Source organism: Schistocerca gregaria, chromosome 7, assembly GCF_023897955.1.
Source record: "Schistocerca gregaria isolate iqSchGreg1 chromosome 7, iqSchGreg1.2, whole genome shotgun sequence".
Classification (NCBI taxonomy): Eukaryota; Metazoa; Arthropoda; class Insecta; order Orthoptera; family Acrididae; genus Schistocerca; species Schistocerca gregaria.
Window position 1 is genome coordinate 570,651,629 of NC_064926.1, and position 21,998 is coordinate 570,673,626.

Consider the following 21,998-nt stretch of genomic DNA (forward strand, 5'->3'; position numbering starts at 1 on the left):
CAGTTTATCCAGGTCCCATCTTCTTAAATTCTCACCCTTCTGCAGTTTCTTCAGTTTTAATCTACAGTTCATAACCAATAGATTGTGGTCAGAGTCCACATCTGCCCAAGGAAATGTCTTACAATTTAAAACCTGGTTCCTAAATCTCTGTCTAACCATTATATAATCTATCTGATACCTACTAATATATCCAGGATTCTTCTATGTATACAACCTTCTTTCATGATTCTTGAACAAAGTGTTAGCTATGATTTAGTTATGCTCTGTGCAAAATTCTACCAGGTGGCTTCCTCTTTCATTTCTTAACCCCAATCCATATTTATCTACTATGTTTCCTTCTCTCCCTTTTCCTAGTCTCGAATTCTAGTCACCCATGACTATTAAATTTTCATCTCCCTTCACTACCTGAATAATTTCTTTGATCTCATCATACATTTCATCAATTTCTTCGTCATCTGCAGAGCTAGTTGGCATATAAACTAGTACTACTGTAGTAGGTGTGGGCTTCGTATCTATCTTGGCCACAATAATGCGTTCACTATGTTGTTTGTAGTAGCTTACCGACACTCCTATTTTCCTATTTATTATTAAACCTACTCCTGCATTACCCCTATTTTATCTTGTATTTACAACACTGTATTCACCTGACCAGAAGTCTTGTTCCTCCTGCCACCGAACTTAACTAATTCCCACTATATCTAACTTTAACCTATCCATTTCCCTTTTTAAATTTTCTAACCTACCTGCCCGATCCCCCCATGAACCATGGACCTTGCCGTTGGTGGGGAGGCTTGCGTGCCTCAGCGATACAGATGGCCGTACCGTAGGTGCAACCACAACGGAGGGGTATCTGTTGAGAGGCCAGACAAACGTGTGGTTCCTGAAGAGGGGCAGCAGCCTTTTCAGTAGTTGCAGGGGCAACAGTCTGGATGATTGACTGATCTAGCCTTGCAACATTAACCAAAACGGCCTTGCTGTGCTGGTACTGCGAACAGCTGAAAGCAAGGGGAAACTACAGCCGTAATTTTTCCCGAGGACATGCAGCTTTACTGTATGATTAAATGATGATGGCATCCTCTTGGGTAAAATATTCCGGAGGTAAAATAGTCCCCCATTCGGATCTCCGGGCGGGGACTACTCAGGAGGATGTCGTTATCAGGAGAAAGAAAACTGGCGTTCTACGGATCGGAGCGTGGAATGTCAGATCACTTAATCGGGCAGGTAGGTTAGAAAATTTAAAAAGGGAAATGGATAGGTTAAAGTTAGATATAGTGGGAATTAGTGAAGTTCGGTGGCAGGAGGAACAAGACTTCTGGTCAGGTGACTACAGGGTTATAAACACAAAATCAAATAGGGGTAATGCAGGAGTAGGTTTAATAATGAATAGGAAAATAGGAATGCGGGTAAGCTACTACAAACAGCATAGTGAACGCATTATTGTGGCCAAGATAGATACGAAGCCCACACCTACTACAGTAGTACAAGTTTATATGCCAACTAGCTCTGCAGATGATGAAGAAATTGAAGAAATGTACGATGAAATAAAAGAAATTATTCAGATAGTGAAGGGAGACGAAAATTTAATAGTAATGGGTGACTGGAATTCGAGTGTAGGAAAAGGGAGAGAAGGAAACATAGTAGGTGAATATGGATTGGGGCTAAGAAATGAAAGAGGAAGCCGCCTAGTAGAATTTTGCACAGAGCACAACTTAATCATAGCTAACACTTGGTTTAAGAATCATGAAAGAAGGTTGTATACGTGGAAGAACCCTGGAGATACTAAAAGGTATCAGATAGATTATATAATGGTAAGACAGAGATTTAGGAACCAGGTTTTAAATTGTAAGACATTTCCTTGGGCAGATGTGGACTCTGACCACAATCTATTGGTTATGACCTGTAGATTAAAACTGAAGAAACTGCAAAAATGTGGGAAATTAAGGAGATGGGACCTGGATAAACTGAAAGAACCAGAGGTTGTACAGAGGTTCAGAGAGAGCATAAGGGAACAATTGACAGGAATGGGGGAAAGAAATACAGTAGAAGAAGAATGGGTAGCTCTGAGGGATGTAGTAGTGAAGGCAGCAGAGGATAAAGTAGGTACAAAGACGAGGGCTGCTAGAAATCCTTGGGTAACAGAAGAAATATTGAATTTAATTGATGAAAGGAGAAAATATAAAAATGCAGTAAATGAAGCAGGCAAAAAGGAATACAAACGTCTCAAAAATGAGATCGACAGGAAGTGCAAAATGGCTAAACAGGGATGGCTAGAGGACAAATGTAAGGATGTAGAAGCTTATCTCACTAGGGGTAAGATAGATACTGCCTACAGGAAAATTAAAGAGACCTTTGGAGAGAAGACAACCACGTGTATGAATATCAAGAGCTCAGATGGCAGCCCAGTTCTAAGCAAAGAAGGGAAGGCAGAAAGGTGGAAGGAGTATATAGAAGGTTTATACAAGGGCGATGAACTTGAGGACAATATTATGGAAATGGAAGAGAATGTAGATGAAGACGAAATGGGAGATACGATACTGCGTGAAGAGTTTGACAGAGCACTGAAAGACCTGAGTAGAAACAAGGCCCCCCGGAGTAGACAACATTCCATTGTAACCACTGACGACCTTGGGAGAGCCAGTCATGACAAAACTCTACCAGCTGGTGAGCAAGATGTATGAGACAGGCGAAATACCCTCAAACTTCAAGAAGAATATAATAATTCCAATCCCAAAGAAAGCAAGTGCTGACAGATGTGAAAATTAGCGAACTATCAGTTTCGTAAGTCACAGCTGCAAAATACTAACGCGAATTCTTTACAGACGAATGGAGAAACTGGTAGATGCAGACCTCGGGGAGGATCAGTTTGGATTCCGTCGAAATGTTGGAACACGTGAGGCAATACTGACCTTACGACTTATCTTAGAAGAAAGATTAAGAAAAGGCAAACCTACGTTTCTAGCATTTGTAGACTTAGAGAAAGCTTGTGACAATGTTGACTGGAATACCCTTTTTCAAATTCTCAAGGTGGCAGGGGTAAAATACAGGGAGCGAAAGGCTATTTATAATTTGTACAGAAACCAGACGGCAGTCATAAGAGTCGAGGGGCATGAAAGGGAAGCAGTGGTTGGGAAAGGAGTGAGACAGGGTTGTTGCCTCTCCCCGATGTTATTCAATCTGTATGTTGAGCAAGCAGTAAAGGAAACAAAAGAAAAATTTGGAGTAGGTATTAAAATTCATGGAGACGAAGTAAAAACTTTGAGGTTCGCCGATGACATTGTAATTCTGTCAGAGACAGCAAAGGACTTGGGAGAGCAGTTGAACGGAATGGACAGTGTCTTGAAAGGAGGATATAAGATGAACATTAACAAAAGCAAAACGAGGATAATGGAATGTAGTCATATTAAATCGGGTGATGCTGAGGGAATTAGATTAGGAAATGAGACACTTAAAGTAGTAAAGGAGTTTTGCTATTTAGGAAGTAAAATAACTGATGATGGTCGAAGTAGAGAGGATATAAAATGTAGACTGGCAATGGCAAGGAAAGCGTTTCTGAAGAAGAGAAATTTGTTAACATCGAATATAGATTTATGTATCAGGAAGTCGTTTCTGAAAGTATTTGTTTGGAGTGTAGCCATGTATGGAAGTGAAACATGGACGATAACTAGTTTGGACAAGAAGAGAATAGAAGCTTTCGAAATGTGGTGCTACAGAAGAATACTGAAGATAAGGTGGATAGATCACGTAACTAATGAGGAGGTATTGAATAGGATTGGGGAGAAGAGAAGTTTGTGGCACAACTTGACTAGAAGAAGGGATCGGTTGGTAGGACATGTTTTGAGGCATCAAGGGATCACAAATTTAGCATTGGAGGGCAGCGTGGAGGGTAAAAATCGTAGAGGGAGACCGAGAGATGAGTACACTAAGCAGATTCAGAAGGATGTAGGTTGCAGTAGGTACTGGGAGATGAAGCAGCTTGCACAGGATAGAGTAGCATGGAGAGCTGCATCAAACCAGCCTCAGGACTGAAGACAACAACAACAACAACAACAACAACAACAACCTGCCCGATTAAGGGATCTGACATTGCACGCTCCGATCAGTAAAACACCAGTTTTCTTCCTCCTGATAATGACGTCCTCTTGAGTAGTCCCCGCCTGGAGATCCGAATCGGGGACTGTTTTACCTCTGGAATATTTTACCCAAGAGGACGACATCATCATTTAACCATACAGTAAAGCTGCATGCCCTCGAGAAAAATTATGGCTGTAGTTTCCCTTTGCTTTCAGCCGTTCGCAGTACCAGCACAGCAAGGCTGTTTTGATTAGTGTTACAAGGCCAGATCAGTCAATCATACAGACTGTTGCCCCTGCAACTACTGAAAAGGCTGCTGCCCCTCTTCAGGAACAACAAGTTTGTCTGGCCTCTCCACAGATACCCCTCCGTTGTGGTTGCACGTATGGTACGGCCATCTGTATCGCTGAGGCACGCAAGCCTCCCCACCAACGGCAAGGTCCATGGTTCATGGGGGGGACAGGCTACCTATTGTGATTGAAATCACAGGAACAATGACAATGAATAAGTATTCAACTTGTTTGGATACTTTCATGTACTCACATACACTCTGTTCTATTATAAAGTGTTAATACGAAGTGTATGGTTTCTTAATTAGTGAATTTTGTTGTGAGATCATCATTGGTTGATGCAAATGTTACTTTTTCCAGGTTTGTTCCCCTTAACCAAGAAGGCATATTTTTCTTTGTTGATACTATAGCCCCAACAGCAGAAATGTACCAATTATCCATGTAAATAGTCTTCACACCACTAAAAGAGTTTTACACATTTTGAGCACAACCTTTCCCCTGGCTAGAAATTTAGCAACCACATTACCACTTTCTTCTTTCCTTTCCAGTGTATATCTTCAAATTGTGACAGTATTTATTTTCAGCAAAACTCTCTTGATAAATCTTTATGCCAAATCTAGCTCTCGCTGATGGACTGTACTGAACATATAGAACCCTGCCCCTCAGTTTCTTCAGACAATCATTGAAGCAGACTTTTTTTTTGCCTGGAACACATACTATTTGAAATCTTTGAGTAATTATGAAATGACTAGACTTATCTTCAACATTTCATCATTTACTGTTTCAAGTGAATCTGTAGCAGAATGCAAAGGGGTACCTGGAGATAGATGTGAATTGCATCAGTGACTTGTTTAGTGAGAACAGTTTTCAGTTTTTTTTCTGACCAGTTATCTTGATGTAAGGTTTCTTTGTCTGTTGCATAAGGATGCAGAGAGAAAAGATTGCCTTCAATTTCTCTGCTGCTACAGGAAATCAGGAATGAATGTTTTAGCTGCATAAGGGATTGTTTCTTTTGAAACTGACACAACTGGTGTCAGAAACTCTTTTATGACTCGAAGTTCTGTATGATTTTGTCCCAGACTTTGTGGAAATGTTGTTTCTATTTCAAATATCACAGAAAAAATACAATTTTTTGAATCATTTACTACACTGTCCCATTCAAATCAGCTGTTTTTGGTCAGTCTGCAAAAACTTTTTTTATCAGCACTCTGTGTTGTGTGCATTCATTTCCCCTCTGTTGAAAACGCTACTGTTATCATTCCTTTCTGATGTACCATTTGCACTGACTTAGTTTTCACCATAACTTTCACATTAAAAATTAAAAGAACTCAATTATTATGGCTGCTTCTTAATATGGGGCATGCATGCCAAGACAACTGTTGGTGATGTGATTGTGAAGTGGAAACACGATGGAACAACCACATCTAAACCACGACTGGGCAGATGTCATGTACTGACAGACAGAACAGTCAAGCAATGAACAAAGTGGTTGTAAAAAAAGGCATTAAATCAGAGAAAGGTATCGCTCTTGAGGCATCTGTGATGCAGTGGTTTGTGGACAATATGTAAATGAAATGTCCTGTCCAGAGTTTTATGCTTAACCCAATGAAACACTTCTGGGATGATTTAGAATGTCGACTTCGCTCATGACTCCCGCATATAGCATCACTACCTTCTCCAATTTTGGCCCCTGAGGCTGAGTGGACTACCATTTCTCCACAAACATTCACATACCTCCTGAATTTGTCCCCAGCAGAGTTCAACTCATCATAAAGACAAAAGGTGGGCACATCCCAAATTATAGGTATCTGAATGTGTTTCATCTGGTAGTGTAGTTGGTTTATTGATTACAATCAACAAACGGGTAGAGTTGACACACATAATCAGTATCCCCATCCTCTAATCCTATTATGGGAAAATATGTCACAGGTTGTATACATGGAAGAAGCCTGAAGATACTGACAGGTTTCAGATAGATTATATAATGGCTAGAGAGAGATTTAGGAACCAGGTTTTAAATTGTAAGAGATTTCCGGGGGCAGAGTGGACTCTGACCACAATCTATTGGTTATGAACTGTAGATTAAAACTGAAGAAACTGCAAAAAGGTGGGAATTTAAGGAGATGGGACCTGGATAAACTGTATGGTGTGGCAGTTGATGCTAAATAAATGAAAAGTGTGAGGTGATCCACATGAGTTCCAAAAGAAATCCGTTGGAATCCGATTACTCGATAAATAGTACAATTCTCACGGCTGTCAATTCAACTAAGTATCTGGGTGTTAAAATTACGATCTACTTCAGATGGAAAGACCACACAGATAATATTGTGGGGAAGGTGAGCCAAATGTTGCGTTTCATTAGCAGGACACTTAGAAGATACAAGTCCACTAAAGAGACAGCTTACACTACACTTGTTCGTCCTCTGTTAGAATATTTCTGCGCGGTGTGGGATCCTTACCAGGTGTGATTGACGAAGGACATCAAAAGGGTGAAGAAGCGCAGCTTGTTTTGTATTATCATGTAATAGGGGAGAGTGTGGCAGATATGATACGCGAGTTGGGATGGAAGTCATTAAAGCAAAGACATTTTTCGTCGTGGCAAGATCTATTTACGAAATTTCAGTCACCAACTTTCTCTTCCGAATGCGAAAATATTTTGTTGAGCGCAATTTATATATATGTAGGAATGACCATCAAAATAAAATAAGAGAAATCAGAGCTTGAACAGAAAGGTTTAGGTGTTCGTTTTTCCCGCGTGCTGTTCGGGAGTGGAATGGTAGAGAGATAGTATGATTGTGGTTCAATGAATCCTCTGCCAAGCACTTAAATGTGAATTGCAGAGTGATCATGCAGATGTAGATAACCCATGGAGAATAAATAAAAACTTTAAGGTTCATCGATGACACTGTAATTCTGTCAGAGACAGCAAAAGACTTGGAAGAGCAGTTGAACGGAATGGACAGTGTCTTGAAGGGAGGATATAAGCAAAACATCAACAAAAGCAAAACAAGGATAATGGAATGTAGTCGAATTAAGTCGGGTGATGCTGAGGGAATTAGATTAGGAAATGAGACACTTAAATAAGTAAAGGAGTTTTGCTATTTGGGGAGCAAAATAACTGATGATGGTCGAAGTAGAGAGGATATAAAATGCAGACTGGCAATTGCAAGGAAAGTGTTTCTAAAGCAGAGAAATTTGTTAACATTGAGTATAGATTTAAGTGTCAGTAAATCGTTTCTGAAAGTATTTGTATGGAGTGTAGCCATGTATGGAAGTGAAACATGGACTATAAATAGTTTGGACAAGAAGAGATAGAAGCTTTCGAAATGATGTGGTACAGAAGAATGCTGAAGATTAGATGGGTACATCACACAACTAATGAGGAGGTATTGAATAGGTTTGGGGAGAAGAGGAGTTTGTGGCAAAATTTGACAAGAAGAAGGGATTGGTTGGTAGGACATGTTCTGAGGCATCAAGGAATCACCGATTTAGTACTGGAGGGCAGCTGGAGGGTAAAAATCGTAGAGGGAGACCAAGAGATGAATACACTAAGCAGATTCAGAAGGATGTAGGCTGCAGTAGGTACTGGGAGATGAAGAAGCTTGCACAGGATAGAGTAGCATGGAGAACTGCATCATACCAGTGTCAGGACTGAAGACCACAACAACCACAACGACAACAACATGTCAAAGGATATAAGAAGATATATTTCTAACTTCTGTATGTACCAACATCAGTGCCATCATTACCTACCACAGAGGAAGAAGTCCACTAGGTGCTTGCACAACATTGCAGACCTGTTCTTGAAAAATGTGATCTTCCCTGATTACATTTGGAAAGCTGCCCTCAATGGGATGTTAGAATGTACATGGATGAGGAGCTGGTGACATCACAACATGAAATTCCACATTCCATTACATCACAAAGCATGAAATGAAGAATCTAGCATAGGTTTTACAAGCCAAACTTTCATGATGCCATTATCTATGGAGTTACACTCCATATTTGGGAGGTGTTCTTTCTTTTAATAATAGCATATGTGTGTAAGGAGATAATCTGCTTCAAACCATCAGCATATTGAGAATCTCCCAAAAAGTATTGTTTTTGGTACAGTTTGTTGTAATAAAATGACCAGTAATTACATATCTGAAGTTAAATTCTGCATGTATTTGATGCTTTTAGTGTTACGTTTTTCACTTTATGTTTTCTAATAGATTCTGAGAAGATTCAAAGAGAAGTACTATGGACAACAGTCTATGTTATTTATTATATATAATGTATTTGCTGCAGTTCTTGGTGCAGACAGTAATGACTGTAATGTTTCCCCAGTGGCAAATAATCTTAAGGTGACTGATCATCAAAAAGTAAACCGAAGTTACACAATGGAAGTTTTTGCTATTATGAAACTTTATGAAAAATCTATATACCTCTCTTGGTTTTATGGAATGCTTCACATTTGCATCTTCTTAGTAATCATCTTTTTCAGTCATGGTTAAGCACGTTACTTCAGACTGACGGTAGTAAATGCAATGTTGAGAATATGGATATATTAACACATGAACTGATGTTAAGACACTATACTTTAACTATATTCGATTTAAAACCGAAAATGAGATGAAGATTCAACTGAATTAATGAATAACTTCTACTAGCATGTATCTCAGATCGATTTATAGGATTACATAGTGTTCCTCTACCAGCAATTTGCTGATCAAGCCATCAATGAGTCTAGAATCTTCTTTGAAATTTGCCTTCTTCGGCAATTGCTAACAGAGTTAACACAGCTATATTATGTGTTCATTTTTGTAAAGAAACTGCGTAATTTATCTGTCAGATGCTGCTGAGAGCTGCTGCTGAAGATTGCTGTAATTGCAAATTGTGATGAGGAGTGCGTTCCATGAGATGTAACAGGTCATTTCAGAGTGTGCAGCAACCATGACAGACACCACGTCTGGCGTGCTTCGCAATGAGAAACACATCCAGTGTGAGGACAGCTTCAGGGCTGACTAAGCAAACTAGAAAATTCTCTAAAGCTGCAATGCAGGATTTGGGGATGTTTTCCACTGAAAATAACGCTGACCGATACGAAAACTGTACCGTCTAGAACATGTAAAGCTTCTTATGATTTTGGACAATGTAGAGAATCTGATCATGTTTTGAACATAGCGAACGTAAGGTTGTCCTGCATGTGGAAAAATGCTTTGTGGTGTAGCTTACTGAAATGAGTTAATATTTGTGATACTGTAAGTACTTAAAACAGGTGTATTTGTTAGGATTTTGTAAATATTCCTCATATATGCGAATAACAAATATGGTAAAAATAACTGTAACCATATGGAAAATTTTATTTAAAACAATCATAGGTGAAGAAAGAAACAAAAGAAAAGAGAACACAGGACAGTGGAACAATAATAATGTTGTGAGAACACCTTTAACTGCTATTCAAATACTGTGCACCACACTGCAATGTATTTTGCAATATCAAAGTTTATTGCACAAAACCTAGAAAGATCAAAACGACATTCCTCACATCCTCATTTAAAGTATATGGTAAATAAGTTGACAAATGAGCTGCTGTCCTCTTGCCTGAATACAAAACACAATCTACTAAAACGTAGTGCATGCTTATCTGCATGCCACAAACACCATTCAAGCCATGTGTCACAGTGTTGGACCCAATGTGAGGATGAGTGAGGAGGATCACATCTTGTCTCCATGAATGGAAGGAGGCACGCCATAGCTACATTGTGGACTTTCCTAAACATGGATTATTGTCTATCACTTCGTCTTCCTGTTGACACAAGACACTGTAGCTCAACAGTGACATGGAGGAGGATCTAGGGGGATGGCACACTAAAATGTCTTAGTATCATGACATCCCATCTCAGCTGCTATACCAGCCATTTAATTTACTGTAGTAGCCTTGTTCCCTGGCACCCAGTAGAAAGATCCCCTCCTTCCTTAGCCTTTTGAGAAGAGAAGGGTAGCCTGAATTTTCTGGAATACTTTGTCTGCTGGGTACAAGTGTTGTAGAGAGTGAAGGGCACTCAGGGAGTCTGAAAAGACAGAAAATTTAGCACTTCTATCATATCTGACCTGCTCTAGTGCCTGCAAGATTGCATATGATGCCACACCAGACACGTTAAAAGTCTAGAGGCATACACACCTTGAGGACATGACCAGGGAAAAGAAAAAAGCAACCAACAGCTACCCCCCCCCCCCCCCCCCCCCGTTCAGACCCATCTGTAGATACAGGTACATGCTTGTGGTGCTCACTCAAAATGTCATAATGTATTAAAACATATGCAGTAGTGCAACCTCTCTTGCACCACATTATATCCAAACATTACTCTTGGACTGGATTTGGGGTTGTACTAGTTCCACACCAAGTGACCCCACAGCACACATTTCACACAAATACCAAATGATCTTGTTGCTTGTGGATGGTTAGAAAAAGGCATTCCATACTTGGACGAGCAACAATAAGGTATGCTGGCAAGTTGTGAGCACTGAGGAACTTACGTGTCCTATTAATGAATGAGTTGGATGCTTGTCTACTATACACAACAGACTATGCAATGATATCCAGAACAAGTGAAAGTGAATTAAATGTTGTGGAAGACATACAAGTTTTAGAGCACATCATTCAACCAATGTAACTACTAATGAATCGCTCTATCGAGTGACAACTATTGGTCTAGCTATTAATTCAATGACAGTTTTCATTACACTGCAAGGGACATGGCAACTGGACTAGGAAACAATGGAACTATCTAATTGATGCGAAGGACCTTGCTACTTATTACATAAAATCAGATTGTGCCAGGGAAAGCAGACTTGCAGAATGCCTGTGTAAAACATGTCCTGTCAAGACATATACAGACCAAAGGTGAGAACCTGCCCATCACTGCAGAATCTCTTTGAATACTATTTTTGACTATCTGTCGGCTGCCCCCCCCCCCTCCCCCCCCCAAAAAAAAAATTAAAAATAATTAAAAAAAATCCCGCAACTGATATCTTCCTCATTAAACATGTAAACATCCAGCAGAGAAACTGAGTGTACTGCTGAATTAAAATGGCCTTACAGGCACTTGGGGGGCATATTGACAAACACTACTTGAACTGATTCCCAGATTCCACCAACATAAAACATGTGGAGTATCACTGAGTAGCAGTAAACAGTTCACTAGACATCATTTACAGTCTCCAAAGAAAATTGTGGATATGTGGTGCCATTTATCTCAAGTCATACACCACACAGATGAGACACACTTAATTCATAATGTGACAAATTGCAGCTCTTTTGTATCCCAAGAGTATATCAGACTGCTGGTTGTAACGTTCTAGCAGGAGAGAGCACATGCACTGTTCATATAAAATGTTACATCAGTTTCAAATTTGCCATATTTTGGTTTAAGTGGAATTGGTTGTACAGGATATATTAGTTTATGTCACAAATACTCATAATGAATAACAGCAAAAATGTCTGACACAAAATATGATTTGAGTAAAAGAAAGAAGCAAGGAAGTAATCTAAGATCCCAATCTGGAATAGAAATTCTTACATTTGTTATTCATTTTTCATTTCCATTTACACTATACTGAAAACAGACCTCGCAGAATATTCATATCTTTGTATGTAAGAGATTAGGATGCATTTAACACACCAAAAAAATATTTATTTACCCTATTCTTTCTATCACTGTCAGGCTGCAGAAGAATCAGGGGAAAAGAAAGACAAATGAAGACACTACAAAACTATGTATAAATGCATGCAAATGACAAGGGCACTTTAAAATTGTATCTACTAGCTTTCAACTAACTTGTGGCATTGTGCTGGGCTGCAGCTTACACAGTTCTATGAGAACTGATCCATACATTATCTCAAGGTAACGAGGAGAAGGCATGTTGAACAGTTCTGCAAATATCACTTCCACTATGCAATAATCAAGTGGTATCTTCATCTTGTATGGGAAATTTAACAAGTGAGCAGCACTGTTAGAAAAAAGGATTCAAACAGTTAATTATTAAAGTTAACCATTAACACATTAATCTAAAATCCAATACTTAAAACTCACACTTAACAACAACAATAACAATGTCAATGAAGGGAAACAGGACACATACTGCAGTCTCCTATAAAGTTAACTTATTGCATTTATAAGTAAGCATTATCAGTTTTTTTTTTTAGAAAGAAAGTGATAGCATTTATTACACAACTTGAAGAGCACTAATTTACAGCTACACTATTTTAATTAACCATAAAACACACTGCATGGATTCAATTATGAGTAATCAAGAAATACAGCTACATTTAAACTGGCTGTTACTGTTTTAGTATCACCTGAACAAGAGCAACTGCACTGTGAGATGTTTTACGGCATCACTAACGCCTTTGACTGTGTGCATTGTCAGTTATTATTAGATACACAAATATATGGTACTAGCCACAACACTTTATGACTAACAGAAAGCAAAATGTCACTTTGGCAAATACTGGCAGGCAAGCAGAGTTCAGCACTGAGATACATTATGTAAAGAGGCTGAAAATACTTTATACTTGGTCCTCTGGATTCTGTAATTAATGAAACCAAACAACTCAAGTCTCTGAATCACAAGACACTAAATTTATCAAACTCTAGATCCCATCAATAAGTTTTATTTTGCCATTTTTGGCTACTCACTAATAATTTTTAGAATATTTAAATCATCTGTCCAAATTTAATTATGTGATGACATAAGCAGTCTATGCAGGACAATGATTTCAAATACCACATATAAAACAAAGTCAGTAGCTAAGAAGAGAATGCTACTTGTTTAAATCTCAGTCACTGTTACACACGAAAGAGCTAACTAATATAATACTTTTACATGCAATTATTGTCACACAACTCTTAATGGACAGATAAGCACATGATTTGAGCAAAATCATTTGCATAAATTTCTACATGGTGCAATAAAAACTGCAGATGGTTGGAAAATAAGAAGTAATCAGGAGATCTACAAAAATATAGACAAAATATCTGAAATAATGGCCAAACAAAAATTAACCTATTTCGATATCTCTACCGAATAGATGGAAATAGGCTAACAAAACAAATACTCCTATATTTCCAGAAGAAGAAATTGACAATAGCATGGATTACAGAAGTAAGGAAAGATCTAGAAAGAAACAACATCAAAGAATGAGAAATAGCAGAAAGAAACCGTTTCAAAATACTAAATTTGGAAGGCTTTCGAAGTAGAAGAAATAAAAAATCGGGGACAACATGGACAGAAGAAAGGAAGAGACATCATGGGGTGAAAATGAGGGAATACTGGAAAAATAGGAAACAACAACAAAGGAAGAAGAGGAACTGAAGTTGTTAACATGATCCTAGTTAGCCAATACTATTGTAAAAAATAGCAGAGAGGCATATTCACTTCATATTTTATTTATAGATTATTATCAGCCATCATTGTAACAAGTTTCTACATCTGGAATATGGAGGCAAATTTATCAGTTATGTTCCTTTTCCAATATATGGGAATGAAGTGTCATGCCTCTTGACAAAGTGTAGGGGAACGATGCAGGAGACCCGCACCGTCGTACTAGGCAAGGTCCTAATGGAGGTGGTTTGCCGTTGTCTTCCTCCGACCACAATGGAGATGAATGACGAGAGAACGCTGCTGCGAGACCACGAGCCAAGGACTTCCAACACATACAGTACTAAAAAATCTAGACAGATTTCTTGGTATTGTAATGCTACTAGTTATACTAGAGTGGGAAACAGCTTATAAAAGAACAACAACTCATGAGGATCTACAACAGGATGGTGCCGAAAGCAATGGGAAGTACTGCATTAAAGACCGCTACAATTTCCACAACTATCAATTTGAGTAGCTTAGCGCTAGATATAATCTGTTATTGGTATACTTCACACAAGAGGATTGCAGCTGCTGCTTCTGTTTGTTATGTATAACTTGACTTGGTTCATCCCTGAAGGCTCTCTTTCACAATATGATTTAAAGAACATGATTTGTGATGCGAATGAATGAGACAGGACGGATGAAGTTAAACTGGGTAAGCATTAGTGGAACATAGTGTACAGACTTTTACTCAGGGGACTAGAATGTAATAAGAACAGCACAAGCAAATACAGTGTTACAGATGTTGGCACGATTACGAATAAGAAACTCATCATAAGGGAATAAAAGGAAAATATGGAAAAGAAGAGAGACTAGTAAAATTTGTGAAGAGGGTGATACTCTGACAGTCTACATCTACATCTATACTCTCCAAATAAGCTTGAAGTGCATGGCAGAAGGTATGTCCCATTGAACCAGTTATTAGGGTTTTTCCCTGTTCCACTCACTTACCAAGTGGGGAAAGAATGACTGCCTGAATGCCTCTGTGTGTGCTGTAATTATTCTAATCTTGTCCTCATGATCCTTATGTGAGGGATACGTACGGGTTGTAGTATATACCCAAAGCTGTCACTTAAAGCTGGATCTTGAAACTTTGTTAATAGGCTCTCTTGGGATAGTTTACATCCATCTTCAAGAGTCTTCCAGTTTAGTTCCTTCAGAATCTCTCTGACACTCTCCCATGGGTAAAACAAGCCTTTGACCAGTCACACTGCCCTTCTCTGTATATGTTCAATATCCCATGTTAAGTCCTATTTGGTATGGATCCCACACACTTGAGCAATATTATAGAATGGGTCCCACAAGTGATTTGTAAGCAATCTCCTTTGTAGACTGATTGCAGCTCGCCAGTATTCGACCAACAAACTGAAATCAGCCACCTGCTTTACCCACAACTGAGTCTATGTGATCATTCCATTTCATATCCGTAACTGTTATGCCCAGGTATTTGTAAGAGTCGGTCAATTCCCACTGTGACTCACTGATATTAAAGTCAGAGGATATTTTTTTCCCCATTTCAAGAAGGGCATAATTTTACATTTCTGAACATTTAAAGCAAGTTGCCAATCTTTGCATCACTTTGAAATCTTATTGAGATCTGACTGAATATTTACGCAGCTTCTTTCAGACAATACTTCATTATAGATAACTGCATCATCTGCAAAAAGTATGAGGTCACTATTAATATGGTCTGCAAGGTCATTAATATACAACATGAACAGTAAGTGTCCCACACACTTCCCTGGGGCACACGGGAGTTACTTCTACATCTGACGATGACTCTCCATCCAAGACAATATGCTTATTCCTCCAACTGAGTCAAATGCTTTTCGAAAATAAAAAAAATACTGCATCTTACTACCTTGATACAAAGCTTTCATGTGCGAAAAATGCAAGTTGGGTTTCACATGATCAATGTTTTTGGGATCTATGCTGGTTGTCATGGAGGAGGTCATTCTGTTTAAGATACCTCATTATATTAGAGCTCAGAATCTGTTCTAAGATTCTATAACAAATTTACGTCAACGATATGGTACGGTAATTTTATGGATCACTCCCACAACCCTTCTTGTAGGAGTTTTATTCAATTTTAATTATTTCAGCTATTTCTCAATACTACTGACACCAAACTGATTATTATACGTACTTTTGAATACATCATAACATTGGAATATTTTTTTTGTAAATAAAACAAATTAAAGCAAAAAAGTAATTTTTTTTCATCTTCCTCAAAATTGGTGTGCACAGATTATTCAAGGTGTGGATTATTCAAGTATATACGGTATTAGCTACTTTAATATATCACCACTTCTGTGAATGATCACATCCTTAATAATGCAATTTAGCATTCCTGTTTCTGATAGCCCGTTTTGGTAGTTTATCACCGACAGGAATAACTTAACAGTTTCCATCCTTGTCCTATCATCTCCTCCCTATTCACATACCCTTACCCTCTTTGTGTGCTGCCCTCTGCCAGCGACACCTCACTGTATTTCCCCTTCCTTGATCTTCTCCTTTACTGCTACCTGTCATCATCTCCCTGCCCCACAGCCCCCTGATGCTGCATCTGGTGGCAGTCTTGTCATGTCTCCTTCTAGTCCCTGAATGCTCTGTCACACAATGCCCTGCTATCCCTTCCCCTTCCCCAACCCCTCCAGATTGTTGCTACCATTCAATGTGACAGTAGCATTCCAGTCTGAGTTGCTGGAGATGACAGTTATACGTACGTGAGGTGTGCATGCTTGTGTAAATGAATAAAACTTTGTCTGAAAGCTAAATGTGTAACAATCTTCTCACTGTGCCGGTCTGCATTCAACATGTTATCTCTACAGGGAGTAGCAACCAATCTCTTTCCTTACATTGTTGATATTTCAAAAGGGAGGTTAGATTTTTTAAATATTGTATTTGGCATTTATCAAATACAGGTTCTATTCATTGAAAGAGGCCTACACTGAAAAATAAGTACATTTCTTTTCATTTCCAGTGCAAGAACGTTTTACACGTCACTCACAATAAGGGAAGGAAGGAACTATTGAGCAGGAGAAAGAAATCAGAAAGGAATCTGAAATTTTGATGTAACTTCCAGTTGGTTGTAGTGAGCATATTAGAAAACCGCTGGGAACATCGCACACAGTGTACTCCTGATTACCCAGTCTGCAGATTATTCATGGAAAACAAGGACATACATGTCAAGTACATAGGGACTGGCTGCATGGGTCGTCTGTCCAAATAATTGGGAGTATACTTTATTCGGTAAAACTAGTACTCATAAGTAGAAATCTCCATGGGTCAGATCGAATTTTTGTAACCACCTAGATGGTGGTGTTCGCTGGGATCACATCCTACAGCCATTCACACTTGCGTGCCCTCATTTGTGAATAATCGACAAAACACAATTTCAGGTGGTTGCTGTGCAGAAAGTTGTGGTTTCAAATTCCAACGAGGGCAATGTTTTCTTATTCAATTACTTTGTCTAAACATAATTCATTTCCATTTCTAATCACCTGACTTCATTTTAATCATCATATTCACTGAACATTTTTCTTCACTATTTCATTTGTACTCTTTGCGTATGTAATTTTAGTTACACTGTGTGAACAAAAGTACACAGACATTGGGCTGAAAATGACCTACAAGTTCATGGCACCCTCCATCAGCAATGCTGGAATTCAATATGGTGTTGGTTCACCCTTAGCCTTGATGACAGCTTCCACTCTAGCAGGTATGCGTTCAATCAGGTGCTGTAAGGTGTTTGGGGAATGGCAGCTCAATCTTCACAGAGTGCTGCACTGAGGAGAAGTATCGATGTTGGTCGGTGAGGCATGGTGCAAAATCGGCATTCCAAAACATCCCAAGGGCGTTCTATAGGATTTAGGTCAGGACTCTGCGCAGGGAAGGGCATTACAGGGACGTTACTGGCATGTAATCACTTCGCCACAGGCCGTGCATTATGAACCTGTGCTCAATCGTGTTGAAAGATGCAATCATCATCAGCAAATTGCTCTTCAACAATGGAAAGCAAGAAGGTGCTTAGAACATCAATATGGGCCTGCGCTGTGATAGTGCCATACAAAACAACAATGGGTGCAAGCCCCCTCCATTAAAAATATAATCACACCACAACACCACCACCTCCGAATTTTACTGTTGGCACTACACATGCTGGCATATGATGCTCACTGGGCTTTGTGATACCCACACACTGCCATCGGATCGCCACATTGTGCACAGTGATTCGTCACTCCATACAATGTTTTTCCACTGTTCAATTGTCCAATGCTCACGCTCCTTACACCAAGGGAGGCATTGTATTCTATTTACCAGCGTGATGTGTGGTTTATGAGCAGCCGCACGACCATGACATCCAAGTTTTCTCACCTCCCGCCCAACTGTCATAGTACTTGAAGTGGATCCTGATGCAGTTTGGAATTCCTCTGTGAGGGTCTAGATGGATGTCTGCCTATCACACATTATGACCCTCTTTAACTGTCGACAGTCTCTGTCAGTCAAAAGATGAGGTCGGCCTGTATGCTTTTGTGCTGTATGTGTCCCTTCACATTTGCACTTCACTATCACATCGAAAACAGTGGACATAGGGATGTTTAGGAGTGTGGGAATCTCGCATACAGACATATGGCAGAAGTGACATCCTATCATCTGACCACATTCAAAGTCTGTGAGTTCTGCGCAGCACTCCATTCTGCTCTCTCACGGTGTCTAACGACTACTGCAATCACTGATATGGAGTACTGGCAGTAGGTGGCAGCACAATGCACCTAATATGAAAAACATAAGTTTTTGGGGGCGTCTGAATGTCTGAATACTTTTGATCACATAGTGTATTTACTTTCACCTATTATAATATTTAAACACTTCAAAATAATGCTCTATCAGTTAAAAACAAAAGGTGAAATAATCTATTTATAGTGGATACGCAATATTGTCAAAAATTTATTTTTTGTAGCAGTATGTACTGTTGTCAGAAACTTAAAACAGAAATTCCTCTCACAACATAAACAAAATAATGCAGATGAAGATTTAAGTGAAATAATGATTTAGAAATAAAATAAAATTCAAGCTAAATGAGTAACAGAAATAATGACTGCAATAACATGGCCAAAAATGTACAATTATAATAGGAAGAAATTAAATCAAAGTAAATACATAAAAATAAGTAAAATCACATGGGAAAAGATTTCAAATGAAGAAAAGAATAATATTAAGAAAAAAATGAGAGCAAATAAAGTTAATATGATGATTCACATGATGCAGCAAACTTTTACAAATAAAAAAAATTAAAATAAATCAACTAACTGAATTTAAAGACACAGAATCCAACAGGATTCGCATACAAAAGCAGCAAAATAACTAAATATTGTTTTGAAGTATTTGCTATTTTCAAGGCTCTAGCAGGTCACAAGTACATATAGTTGTAGATGAGGATTTGGATTACGACTTTGTATAATAAACAATAGAGTGGAATTCAGAAGAACTAGAGAAAATGTAGCTCTGAAAGATAAAGAACGATACAAAATCCCAGTTTCCAATGCACCAAGAATTGGGCTGTTTCAGAAGGAGAGGAAAGGAATTAATGAAGCAATTACAGCAGGTAAGAGCATTGTAAGCACAGTAACGGCAAAGCAAAGAAAGGAACAGGGCGGTATGAGTACAGTACAGTACAGCACAGCACAGATGCAAATAAGTAATCTACAATATATGCTAAACCAAGTGGGAGTAATTAAAAAAATTAAAAAGTGAGAAGTTATTGTTAAAAACTGGTCCTAAGACAAATTGCATTTTGTCATTACTGTTGGTTAAGCTTTGTTTTATAGCAATAATGAAAGACAATTTTAGAACAGGAATTAAAATCCAAGAGAGAGAGGTACCAAAGCCAGAATATATAGATGGCACGGCCCTTAGGGCGGAAGAGAGAATAGTAGGTTGCTAAACGTCAAAATTGGGAAAGCCATTGTGGCAGAAGGGAAGGAATTCTGCTATGTAGGAAGCAAGTTTACTTCACCAGATGAGTGCAGCAGATGACTTTGCTATATGGCCTTTTGAGTGCTGTCACGTCATTTTTCCAATTCGACTACCTGTGTTGAGGCATTTGTGACCTGTTTCAAATGATGGTAAATATTCCTGTCATTCAGAATTTTGTCACAGCAGAAGCAAAAAATTATTTGAACATTCATAGTCTGAACTATGAAGTTTCTCTGCAGATAAATGACTGCACTTGAAAACTAGAAACATTTGTTGAAACTTCCCTCAATAGTATGAGCTACATCTTTCCTGTGGTTTGGTATTATTCCAGAAACTCATGACAAAAGCAATGTCAACCTTTTGAGTCATTTCAATTATTTGTTCTCTTAGCTTCCTTCCATAGTACATAATGTTTTACTTCTATATGTATTTCAGTCTTAATTCAAGAAAAGAATAAATCTTTCAATTGGCAAGTGAAAACTTTTGGATTACTCATCATGGACTGCAATTTGACATGGAACTGATTATAATGTATGACTGTTTGTAAGGAGTGTTATTGCTTACTTAAGTGTGTTTTGTGGGCAAATGTTGTCTACTCCCGGGGCATTGTTTTGACTTAGGTCTTTCAGTGCTCTATCAAAATCGCCCTTGTATAGTCCCTCTATATACTCCTTCCATCTTTCTGCTTTCCCTTCTTTGCTTAGAACTGAGTTTCCATCTGAGCTCTTGATATTCATACAAGTGGTTCTCTTTTCTCCAAAGGTCTCTTTAATTTTCCTGTACGCAGTATCTATCTTACCCCTAGTGAGATATGCCTCTACATCCTTATATTAGTCCTCTAGCCATCCCTGCTTAGTCATTTTGCACTCCCTGTTGATCTCATTTTTGAGACTTTTGTATTCCTTTTTGCCTGCTTCATTTACTGCATTTTTATATTTTCTCCTATCATCAATTAAATTCAATATATCTTCTGTTACCCAAGGATTTCTACTAGCCCTCGTCGTTTTACCTACTTGATCCTCTGCTGCCTCCACTATTTCATCTCTCAAAGATACCCATTCTTCTTCCACTGTATTTCTTTCCCCCATACCTGTCATTCGTTCTCTAATGTTCTTCATGTAACTCTTTACAACCTGTGGTTCTTTCAGTTTATCCAGGTCACATCTCCTTATATTCCCACCTTTTTGCAGTTTCTTCAATTTTAATCTACAATTCATAACCAATAGATTGTGGTCAGAGTCCATATCTGCCCCTGGAAATGTCTTACAATTTAAAACATGGTTCCTAAATCTCTGTCTTACCATTATATAATCTATTTGAAACCTTCCAGTGTCTCCAGGTCTCTTCCACATATACAACCTTCTTTCATGATTCTTGAACCAACTGTTAGCTATGATTAAGTTATGCTCTGTGCAAAATTCTACCAGGCAGCTTTCCCTTGCATTCCTTACCTCCAGGTGGCGCAGTGGGAAGGCGCTGGACTCACTTTCGGGAGGATGACGGTTCAATCCCGCATTCGGCCATCCTGATTCAGGTTTTCCGTGATTTCCCTAAATGCCGGGATGGTTCCTCTGAAAGGGCACGGCCGACTTCCTTCCCCATCCTTCCATACACCGATGAGACCGATGACCATGCTGTCTGGTCTCCTTCCCCAAACAACCAACCATCCTTACCCCCATTCCATATTCACCTACTACTTTTCTTTCTCTTCCTTTTCTACTATCGAATTCCAGTCACCCATGACTATTAAATTGTTCTCTCCCTTCACTATCTGAATAATTTCTTTTGTCTCATCATACATTTCATCAATCTCTTCATCATCTGCAGAGCTAGTTGGTATATAAACTTGTACTACTGGCTTTGTGTCTACCTTGGCCACAATAACGCGTTCACTATGCTGTTTGTAGTAGTTTACTCCTATTTTTTTTATTCATTATTAAACCTACTCCTGAATTACCCCTATTTGATTTTCCATGTACAACTCTGTATTCGCCTGACCAGAAGTCTTGTTCCTCCTGCCACTGAACTTCACTAATTTCTGCTATATCTAACTTTAACCTACCCATTTGCCCTTTTTAAATTTTCTAACCTACCTGCCCGATTAAGTGATCTGACATTCCACGCTCCGATCTGTAGAATGCCTGTTTTCTTTCTCATCCAAGAATAATGAATAAGAATAAAGTGGATGTGATCTCCCATTCACGGGCCAATATAACAGCTCTTTAGGGAGCTGTGAAGGATCATCTGCTT

At 38.8% G+C, this 21,998-nt stretch overlaps 1 protein-coding gene across 1 annotated transcript in view; it reads right to left on the bottom strand.

Annotated features, from left to right (window-relative positions):
- LOC126281956 (nuclear cap-binding protein subunit 1) overlaps positions 1-21,998 on the bottom strand; it is a 186,743-nt gene that overhangs the window by 118,385 nt on the left and 46,360 nt on the right. The window contains exon 8 of the mRNA XM_049981328.1: positions 12,185-12,356. Coding sequence (XP_049837285.1) covers positions 12,185-12,356 — 172 coding nt within the window. The remainder of the gene's footprint in view (positions 1-12,184; positions 12,357-21,998) is intronic.